Below are 10,640 nucleotides of genomic sequence, written 5' to 3' on the forward strand. Positions count from 1 at the left end.
AGGTTGTCCCTACACTGGTACCCCAGTATTGATGTATGGAAGTGAGAGCAGGACCATAAAGAAGGCTGATCGCTGAAGAATTGATGCTTTTGAATTATGGTGCTGGAGGAGACTCTCGAGAGTCCCATGGACTGCAAGAAGATCAAACCTATCAATTCTTAAGGAAATCAGCCCTGAGTGCTCACTGGAAGGAAAGATCCTGAAGCTGAGGCTCCAGTGCTTTGGCCACCTCATGAGAAGAGAAGACTCCCTGGAAAAGACCCTGATGTTGGAAAAGATGGAGGGCACAAGGAGAAGGGGACGACAGAGGACGAGATGGTTGGATGGTGTTCTCGAAGCTCCCAGCATGAGTTTGACCAAACTGCGGGAGGCAGTGGAAGACAGGAGTGCCCGGCGTGCTCTGGTGCATCGGGTCACGAAGAATCGGACACGACTAAACGACTAAACAACAACAGTGGTACCTCTGGATATGAACCACCCGCTTTGTGAATGCTTCAGGCTATGCACGCGGCAAACATGGAAGTAAAGTAAAGGTTTCCGCCGACAGCTCCTGCGCAGGAGCGGGCTACTGCCACCCACGCCTGTGCAGAACAGTGCACCTCTGGATGTGAATGTTTCAGGGTAAAAACGGACCCCCAGAATGAATTAAGTTCGTATCCAGAGGTACCACTGTATTTTCAGCGGATAAATGTTGGAGGGTATGCCAACACCAAGTGATGCATATATCAAAAGCTGCCCTCTGGGTGATCAATGCACTACTGCAGCCCATTGAACTTAAGAGTTTAGTGGAAGTAACTATTTTAGGAACAGAGACCCATACATTTGCAGAGAAGCTCTTTTCCATCATCCTTAAATAAGATTCTGTCTCCCACAGAGACTGCTGTTTCTCCATTTGAATGAATCTCATCATTGTTTCCATGATCAACACACAAACCTCGTCTCTGTTCTGCACAGGAAAGCTTTTGAATCCAAGATTCTGGGGTGTGTGGTTTTTTTAAGCATTGAAGGGGCAAATCCTTCCTTGGCTCATTGAGCCTCACCTCAGCAAGATTACACAGAATTACATCTCCCTAGAATGGCTGATAGTTCGCCAGAAATACTGCACAGTGTTTCAGAAAACTCAAAGGGGAATTTAGAAATGGTTAGGCTTCACATTTTGGGTTTGTGAACTATTTCTCTAACACTTGAGCAAGTTGCAGCTGCTGCCCAGAGAGCTTGCTGGCGAAACGCGAGGCTGAGCTGTCCTGGCCGCTGCTGAAATTTCAGTAGCTGACATCACTTGGAGAGTGCCTGAAGGCAAGAACCCGTTGTAAACAAGCTGTCAGGCTTAACTAGGATATCCTGTGAAAATGTCTTAAACAAATGAGCAGCCACTTGGAGCCTGGCTCAACAAAGCAGCTATTCCTGGAGAAGCCTTGCTTGAGCTTGCATGGCGATCTAAAGAGAAAATCCTGCTTTTTCAAGAGGCACCACTAGGTTTTTCCAGCCAGAATTTTACATCCTAAATTGTACCCAGGTGGTTGTTCACTGCCCTACAAAAAGATATCAGTATGATGGAGAACATGGAAGCCCGATGGCCACTGTGAACTAGGCAGCTGCAAGCACTGAATATTTTTTTAAACCCAACCCTAATCACTTTAATTTTTATATTATTTTTTTGGCTTAAAATGGGGAATCATTTTCAACCGAGTGCTGCATTGCCTATTAGCGCACCACCTGGGGGTTTCATGACAGTGGTGACCAATGACAGTGGTGACCACTGACCACTGGCAGCAGTGGGCACAAGTGACACCACTTAGCCATATTCAAGCATTCATTTCTCTTAGATTCCTTCCCCACACATCTGGCAAGATCTGCCCACTCCAGCCTGTCAGTCTCCTTTTTAACAGTTGACCATCATTTTTACGAAGTGGGAAGTCTTCTACTTCTGGAGGGTCCCCCTGTTATTTAGAAGCCTTACATCATATCAGGGGATGTTGTTTTAGATCCCCTTGGCATCTAATAATCAGCAATTTTGAGGCTGTTACAAATTAAAATTTGTTTCTCATCAGAGGGGATTTTTTTTCTAGTGGCAATCCACAATATGGATTGAATGTACTTCCATTTCTTAATACGCATTTATTGGTTGTGTTATGTGGAACTGGGAGTGGAAAGCTAATATACTAAGTCCTACTGCAATGCGCTCTACATGGGGCTACCTTTGAAGCTGACCCGGAAACAACAATTAATCCAGAATGCGGCAGCTAGACTGGCTACTGGGAGTGGCCGCCGAGACCATATTAGACCAGTCCTGAAAGACCTACATTGGCTCCCAGTATGTTTCCAAGCACAATTCAAAGTGTTGGTGCTGACCTTTAAAACCCTAAATGGCCTCGGCCCAGTATACCTGAAGGAGCATCTCCACCCCCATCATTCTGCCCGGATGCTGAGGTCCAGCTCCGAGGGCCTTCTGGCAGTTCCCTCACTGCAAGAAGCGAGGTTACAGTGAACCAGGCAGAGGGCCTTCTTGGTAGTGGCCCCAGCCCTGTGGAATGCCCTCCCATCAGATGTCAAGGAAATAAACAACTATCTGACTTTTAGAAGACATCCAAAGGCAGCCCTGTTTAGGGAAGTTTTTAATGTTTGATGTTTTATCGCTTTATTATTATTAATAATAATATTCTGTTGGGAGCTGCCCAGAGTGGCTGGGGTATAAATTTGTTGTTGTTGTTGTTAAATTAAATAATTTAAAATACATGGACATGGAACAAGAACAAGTTGGGCTATACATCCTGCCGGAATTTTGGCTGACCTGGGATTGGAACAGACTTAGAGCAGGGGTGGGGAATATTTGTAGGACTGCAACTCTGACCATCTCTGACTATTGGCCATGCTGGTTGCAGCTGATGAGAGCTAGAGCCCAGTATCACCTGGAGAGCCAAATCTCCCATCCCTGACATAGAGCATAGAACCAACCTTTGATTGGTGGTGCCATCACTGGGGGCTGCCCAATAGGCATTGACCCATGACAGAGCCGATTGGGTGGTAGGTCCCTATTTGTGAAGACCCACCTTAGTGAAGTGCATCTGTCTCCCTTACTGACTTCCAGGCATTTGATGGCTGAAAGGTACTGGGTGAAATTATCATCCCATCAGTGCAAGCATTTTAGCTTGCCAGATGCAAAGAACTCCCCCCTCTTCCCCCAAGCCATTGGGGGGGGGGAGCCCTGTTGTGCAAGCAGAAGTCTTTGCTCAGGGCTTCAGCTCACAGGATTTGCTGAGTGAATCTCGCCCATCGTTCCTGGCACCACTGAAATTACGGGTTGAGAAAATGTATTTAACCGTTTTTTAGAATGCTATTAACAGTGTTTTCAGTATTGATGTGTTTGTGGCCCTGGGCTCCTTTGGGGGGAGGAGGAGGGGCAGGAAATAAGTTAATGAAATAATCATACCTCCCTACTGTGAGCTTATACATTGCACAGCTGGGTAGCTCTTTATAATCTTGCAAGAGCCTCAGAACTGCTTCTCGATGGCTGGACCTCAACCTTCTTCTGTAACGTTTAATAGGTCTGGTCCTGTTATGAGTGCGCACCTGGACTCACATGGACGTTCATATACACAACTGCTGAGAGGTTTGGGATCTTTAGCTGGTGTTATGGCAGACGCTTGTTATGGACGTGTGTTAACGTTATGCCCACAGGATGCTCTCACAAAGAAATAAAGGACGTTTGGTTTATTAGATGAAATGGGAGTGACAGAATCTATAAAGATGCTGCTTTAGACAGCAAACTTACATTCTAAGCAGGTAGCAAATTATGATACATACACACCTTGATTAAAGAGTAGAAGATTCTCTAACTGTTCTGAAAGGCTTACAAAAACGTGGGCATAAACTTGAATTGAAGAGGGGGTGGGGGAAGTTTACCTACCCTTTAAGTAAAGGAGAAATATGCTGAATCCTGAGGAGCACTGGGGTAAGTGCTGTCCTGTTGCAGCTAGCCAACTAACCTTGTGGAGCTGTGGTCTAAACCACTGAGCCTCTTGGGCTTGTCAATCAGAAGGTTGGCAGTTCAAATCCCTGCAACAGAGGAGCTCCCGTTGCTGTGTCCCAGCTCCTGCCAACCTAGATGTTCGAAAGCACGCCAGTGCAAGTAGATAAATAGGTACTGCTGTGGTGGGAAGGTAAACGGTGTTTCCGTGCGCTCTGGTTTTTGTCACAGTGTTCTGTTGCACCAGAAGCGGTTTAGTCATGCTGGCCACATGACCCGGAAAGCTGTCTGTGGAAAAATGTTGGCTCCCTCAGCCTGAAAGCAAGATGAGCACCGCAACCCCATAGTCACCTTTGAGTGGACTTAACCATCCAGGGGTCCTTTACCTTTTCACCTTTACCTGTATATAATGCTTTTTTGTATAACTTTTTGCCAAGGTATGCCAGTGGAGAGGGGAGAGGCTGTAAAATGTGTCCGACAATTTGCACAATCCCTTCCAGACTTTCCTGCCTAGTTCTTACCTTGCCCATCTTTGGCCATCGTGTTCCTGATTGCTTAACAAAAGAGCAAAAGACTTCAATAGTATCTGCACCTGCGCATCTCTGTCGGTGATCTGCCTTTACATCACCTTACCATTGTGGGGATGGATCTCACTGAGGAGTTGAGTATCATGTACAGTCTTACCTTGGTTTTCAAACAGCTCAGTTCTCGGACATTTTGGCTCCCAAACGCCGCAAACCCGGAAGTGAGTGTTCCAGTTTGCGAACTATTTTTGGAAGCCAAACTCCCAACGGTGCTTCCGATTGGCTGCAGGAGCTTCCTGCAGCCAATCAGAAGCCACACTTTGGTTTCCAAACATTTTGGAAGTCGAACGGACTTCCGGAATATATTCCGTTTGACTTCCAAGGTATGACTGTACTTGAAAACTAAATTTGTATGTGTTTGTCTTCTGGTCATTTATGGGTCAACTCAGGATATGCCCAAATGCCTTTCAGCAGGGGGCTGGAATCTGGCTTGTTCCAGGATCACCAAAGCTCATCATGGAGGGTCTCATGTCATATTTGAGTTAATCTTATACTTATGCCACGATCTATAAACCGTATCATAAATTCTGATTAATGCTGGACCTTGAAATGCTATAGCTGAGTGAAGATGCACTATATGAAATGCATTTTTTTTTGCTCTGTGTTTCGCTCTTCTCATCTCAAATATGCCCTTTCCCCTTGTTCTTCCTGCAGGTATCCTTTAGGTACCACTGTAGATTATATAATGAATGGCGTCGGACCAATCAAAGAGTTATCCTCCTCATCCCAAAGTCTGTCAGCATCCCTTCAAACCAGCAGTCGTTGCTGGGCCTGCATTCGGTCAAAAGGAACTCAAAAGAGACAATCGTTTAATTGTGATAATCATGAGCTGGGGCCATGAACTACATGCGGGGGTCTAATTCCATCCAAACCTGATAGTGGTTATTATGAAAAGACAAGACTCTTTACTCCGAAGAGAGGACACGACTGTTGGAATTGAAATCATGGATGCTGCAATCATATGATATTTGCTGAGCTGCCAAACCTGCTTAAACTTTAGCAGATACTGTATGAAATTCCTCAATCCCATGTTGATATAGCTGCATCGCTAGGGATGCAACCCTTTTTTATTGTTGTTTAAAGATTATTAAACTATGATGGCAAACAATGCAAAACACGTCTGTGGCAGTATTTCTTTAAGTGGTTTGACAGGTTTCCTGCCGCATTCCTCCTCTCCCACCTACATTAAACAAGAAGAATAGGAGGATGTTGTGCTGCAATTGAACTTTAATAAGTGAAATGCCATTTGAAAAGAGAGAGAAGTATTGGTTTGACACACACAGCACATTGGTCTCATAAGAGACTTAAGATTTTCCGCTCAAGCCTCACAAAGACTGGCCAAATGTGCAAAAGAAAGTCTATTTACTGATCACCCTTTATTTGGTTAACATACATGGGAACAGGAGCTTCCCAATTACCGTATTTTTCTCTCTATAACACTCACATTTTTTCTCCTAAAAAGTAAGGGGAAATGTCTCTGTGTGTTATTGAGCGAATGTGTGGTCCCTGGAGCAGACTGGCCCGAGTGCAGGGGCAAAAATCAGGCAAAAATCAGATCCCGCGTCACGGAGGAGGGAAAGCTGTAGAGGAGGCTGCTGCTTTCCTGCATTCTGCCTCAGGGTCACCCCAAATTCACCATCAGATCACATAGCATGTCTATGGCTACAGCCTGCACCAAAAAAATCACGCACCCACTGTTGCCTGGGGCCACAATGGTGCAAAAACGTGGTTACAAAGCACAGATCCACATGGATTCTCACTATTTTTGCATTGGGCTACCCCAAACTCACCGTCAAATCACATGTCTGTGGCCACAGCATGAAGCACAAAAATGATACATCCACTGTTTCATTCGGATTTTTTTTCTTGTTTTCCTCCTCTAAAAACTATGTGCGTGTTATGGTCAGGTGCGTGTTAAAGAGCGAAAAATACGGTATTTTCAATGGCATATTTTCAAATTCTGCTCCTGGGTGCCTTTCCCCCGCTAATGAGGAAGGTAGCCGCTGCTCAGGTATGGGGCTGTAACTCCCACCATATCTGACCATTGACCATGTTAGCTGCAGCTGATGAAAGCTGGGTGTCCAGCATCTGCCCTCCCCCGCTTTAAATGCTTAAAACCTGCAAATTAGGTAGAGTTTAGCATAATCTGCCAAATGTTGGATGATCTGCTCCATGTGCTCCATGCAAGGTTAAAATATTTTGATTGGTTTCTTTAAAATTGTCATCTTAAGAGCAGAGAAAAACAAGGAAGAAAACACTTATTTTGGCCATGCTAAAGATAATGGACGGGACGCGGGTGGCGCTGTGGTCTAAACCACTGAGCCTCTCAGGCTTGCCAATCGGGTCAAATCCCCATGATGTTCAGTCCCAGGTTCTGCCAACCTAGCAGTTCAAAAGCATGCCAGTGCAAGTAGATAAATAGGTACCGCTCCGGCGGGAAGGTAAACGGCGTTTCCGTGCGCTGCTCAGGTTTCGGTGTTCCGTTGCACCAGAAGCAGCTTAGTCATGCTGGCCACATGACCCAGAAAAACTGTCTGCGGAGTGGACAAACGCCGGCTCCCTTGGCCTGTAAAGTGAGATGAGTGCTGCAACCCCATAGTCATTTTTGACTGGACTTAACTGTCAGGGGCCCTTTACCTTTAAAGATAATGGACTGGTTACTAACAGCAGAGTCTTGTACATGTTTAGTCAGAAATAAGTCCTGTTGAGTTGAGACTTCTTTCCAGGAAAGTAGGAATAGGATTATAGCTAACCATGAATGCTGAGTTAGCAGAGGAGAATCGGCAATATATAGTATAGGCTTTGTTAGCCTCGCGACCTGCAGAAGCTTGAGCTACAGTTCCCACACCACCCAGCAATGTTAGCTGGGGCTGACAGTTGTACAGTGGTACCTCGGGTTAAGAACTTAATTCGTTCTGGAGGTCCGTTCTTAACCTGAAACTCTTCTTAACCTGAGGTACCACTTTAGCTAATGGGCCTCCCGCTGCCACTGGGCGATTTCTGTTCTCATCCTGAAGCAAAGTTCTTAACCTGAAGCACTATTTCTGGGTTAGCGGAGTCTGTAACCTGAAGCGTCTGTAACCCGAGGTACCACTGTATAGTGGTGCCTCGCAAGACGGAATTAATTCGTTCCGCAAGTCTCTTCGTCTTGCGAGTTTTTCGTCTTGCGATGCACGGTTTCCCATAGGAATGCATTGAAAATCAATTAATGCGTTCCTAGGGAAACCGCCTTCAGACCAGGTCCGGGGACAGTTTGTCCCCGGACCTCTTCTGAAGGCTGGGGGGGGTACAAGGGCTTTTCTTCCCACCCCCAGCATTTTAAAAAACCCCGGGACAGCGGAGGACTTCTCCGCTGTCCGGGCGATCTTAAAATGCTGGCGGGCGGCATTTTTAAATCGCCCCGGGACAGCGGAGGACTTCTCCGCTGTCCGGGGCGATTTAAAAGCCCCTGGGAAGGCAGGCAGGGGGGACAAAGACTTTCGCCCCCCGCCCACCTTCAGGAGGTGTTCCCGCCCCGCGGCGGGGGCAGGTGTTCCCGCCCCGCCGCCCGGCTTCGGAGCATCGTTCCGAAGCCCCGCGGCGGGGGCAGGTGTTCCCGCCCCGCCGCCCGGCTTCGGAGCATCGTTCCGAAGCCCCGCGGCGGCGGGAGGACGCGTTCCCGCCCCACCGCCCGGATTCGGAGGAGGTCCGAGGACAGTGGGGAAGACGCGCTGCGCTTCCCCGCTGTCCTGGATATTTCCCTATGGGCTGTCGTCTTGCGAAGCAAGCCCATAGGGAAATTCGTCTTGCGAAGCGCCTCCAAAACGGAAAACCCTTTCGTCTAGCGGGTTTTCCGTCTTGCGAGGCGTTCGTCTTGCGAGGTACCACTGTAGTCTAAAACATCCGATTTCGTATCTGACCAGAGGAAATTTCCTTGAGGGATATACAGGAGATTCTGCATGTTTTTCCTATCGATCCCCTCCTCCTGGGATTCATAGCAGAACATCCTGGGGCATTACTCTTGAAGGCCAGAGTAATGTTGTAGCTTCATACCTCACGTATCAAACATATCAGTGCCATAAATACTGGTGTAAATCTTGAGTGAGCCACATTACATCAGAACAGAGTTTTGCCCTAGTTCTCCAGATTTATTTTGTAAAAGGAGCTTCTGCATACATAACGGACTGCCTCATTAGACGTGTTCTAGGAAGACTGGGCCTGAGTTGCATAACAATCAAGTAAAGCTACAATTCTCTGCTGGATTTTCCACTTGACAGGTAAATTTAGAGAGTATATAAGACTACTTCTTCGTACCAGTGAGACTTCAGGTCTATTTGTGAACAAATGTTTACAGCAAGCTTTGTAATTGTGGCCAATTCCAATTTGGAATTCTTTTTTTAAATTCCTGGGGGGTGGTACGCCTTGCTTACGACTGCCCCTTCCTAAGGAGGGGAAAAATTGTTTTATTCATCCCCTTACCCTTTTTAGAGTTAAGCTATCAAATGGACTTGCTTGTACCAACAATTACTGCTGGCAAGGCGGTGACATGTAGCTTATGTGCAATTTATTATCTTTTTCTAAGTCATGGCAAATATATAGGGGGTAAGCTTGCATTTGGCTTGTATTTCCTGTTACAATGGTCGAATGGGAGAGGATATGTAAAAAATATGGCTTATATTTCAGATGGAATAAGCAACTGTTATTTGGCCAAAAAAAACCAACCCCCCCCCCCCCCATAATTCAACTAAGAAGTTTGACCACCTTTTTGAACAGATGAATGTATCCTTATATAATGTTGAATACATTCAAAACAAGAGCATAGGTGCCCTTTAGATACTGCAGAATTCTTCGAAATGACAATCCAGTAAAAGCTACGATATTAGGACTTCAGTATTTCATTTTATTTCAGCATTGCACCACAGCCTGAGGTCCTTCACTCAAAACCCTAATTAAAATGGCCCCCCACTGCCCAATCTATACCTGCTTGGTATGTGAGCAACGAGTGCCAAAGCTCCCGAGGCTTATTCAAAGGATTAGCTCTGCAGCTTCATCATAGCACCTATGTGACTTAAGACTCCAGAGCCAAAGATTTATGCCTGCTCAGGCTTTCGGCACTGGAAGGCCTACTTACGCCTTATGCAGGGGTTTCTTACCCCTTGCCAGAACACTGGTAGGAGGTGCCCAAGGGGGGCTTTCACGACGGAGAAGCACACAGATTGGCCCGCTGATTAGATTGTATACCTGAAGGAGCATCTTCACCTCGCTGTTCAGCCTGGACAATGAGGTCCAGCTCCGAGGGCCTCCTGGCGGTTCCCTCAGTGGAAGTGAAGTTACAGGGAACCAGGCAGAGGGCCTTCTCAGTAGTGGCACCCGCTCTGTGGAACGCCCTGCCATCAGATGTCAAGGCGTAACTATACAACCTTTAGAAGACATCTGAAGGCAGCCTTGTATTGGGAAGTTTTTAATGTCTGAAAGTCGCCCATACTACTAATAATAATAATATGCAGCAACAAACCTAAGTTCATTAAGCCGTGGTAGGCTCTCATATTCAGAGGATGAGTTGTGTTCAAGATCACCATGTATCCTAGTCTTCAAAGGACAGTCTCTATTTTGAAGCATCCAAGTGTTATTGAGGAACTATAAGGGAGAACTGAAGATGCCCATTGAAACATTTAACACATGCGCAACAGTCTGAGCAGGGACGAAAACCACCTGGTGCCAGTCTTCCCCACTATGGCATAGTGTATTTCTTATAGTGGATTGGCACCTATAAATTAGTGTGCACAAATTTTATGCAAAGTTATATCTTTAATCATCTCCTTTTGAGAATGTGTGAAGTGGTCCTCTGGGTGTGTTTGGCCTAGTGAACCATAAATAGTGCAATCAACAAACCAGAAAGGGGTAAAATGCCTACTTCCAGTTTGTCAGTGCACAACCTACACAGGGAAGACTCTTCTTAGGACAGGAACATAAACTTCAAATGCGAGTGTTGACCTGTCAATCAACTTGTACCTGGGTACCTGGGTAGAGAAGGCTCTCAGGGTTCTACAATTTGAGAAACAACTTTCTATTGTTTAGTTAACGCAACTGAGAATCATGCAATTAAATAC

The 10,640-nt window shown here is 46.1% G+C and overlaps 1 protein-coding gene and 1 long non-coding RNA gene across 4 annotated transcripts in view; one reads left to right on the plus strand and one right to left on the minus strand.

Annotated features, from left to right (window-relative positions):
* The window catches only part of MARCHF3 (membrane associated ring-CH-type finger 3), a 153,976-nt gene extending 148,310 nt beyond the window's left edge, over positions 1-5,666 (plus strand). For all 3 annotated transcript variants that reach the window (XM_081213880.1, XM_081213882.1, XM_081213881.1), the window contains exon 5: positions 5,206-5,666. In XM_081213880.1, coding sequence (XP_081070006.1) covers positions 5,206-5,364 — 159 coding nt within the window. In that variant the 3' untranslated portion in view covers positions 5,365-5,666. The remainder of the gene's footprint in view (positions 1-5,205) is intronic.
* A 2,988-nt stretch (positions 5,667-8,654) lies between these two features.
* LOC308597624 lies at positions 8,655-10,139 on the minus strand. Its single transcript, XR_014013086.1, has 2 exons — positions 10,046-10,139; positions 8,655-8,972 (listed from the first exon to the last, which is right to left on the minus strand). It is a non-coding gene; the product is annotated as an uncharacterized lncRNA (long non-coding RNA).
* Between the last annotated feature and the right edge of the window lie 501 nt (positions 10,140-10,640).

This window comes from Podarcis bocagei, assembly GCF_964188305.1.
Source record: "Podarcis bocagei genome assembly, chromosome: 11".
Lineage (NCBI taxonomy): Eukaryota > Metazoa > Chordata > Lepidosauria > Squamata > Lacertidae > Podarcis > Podarcis bocagei.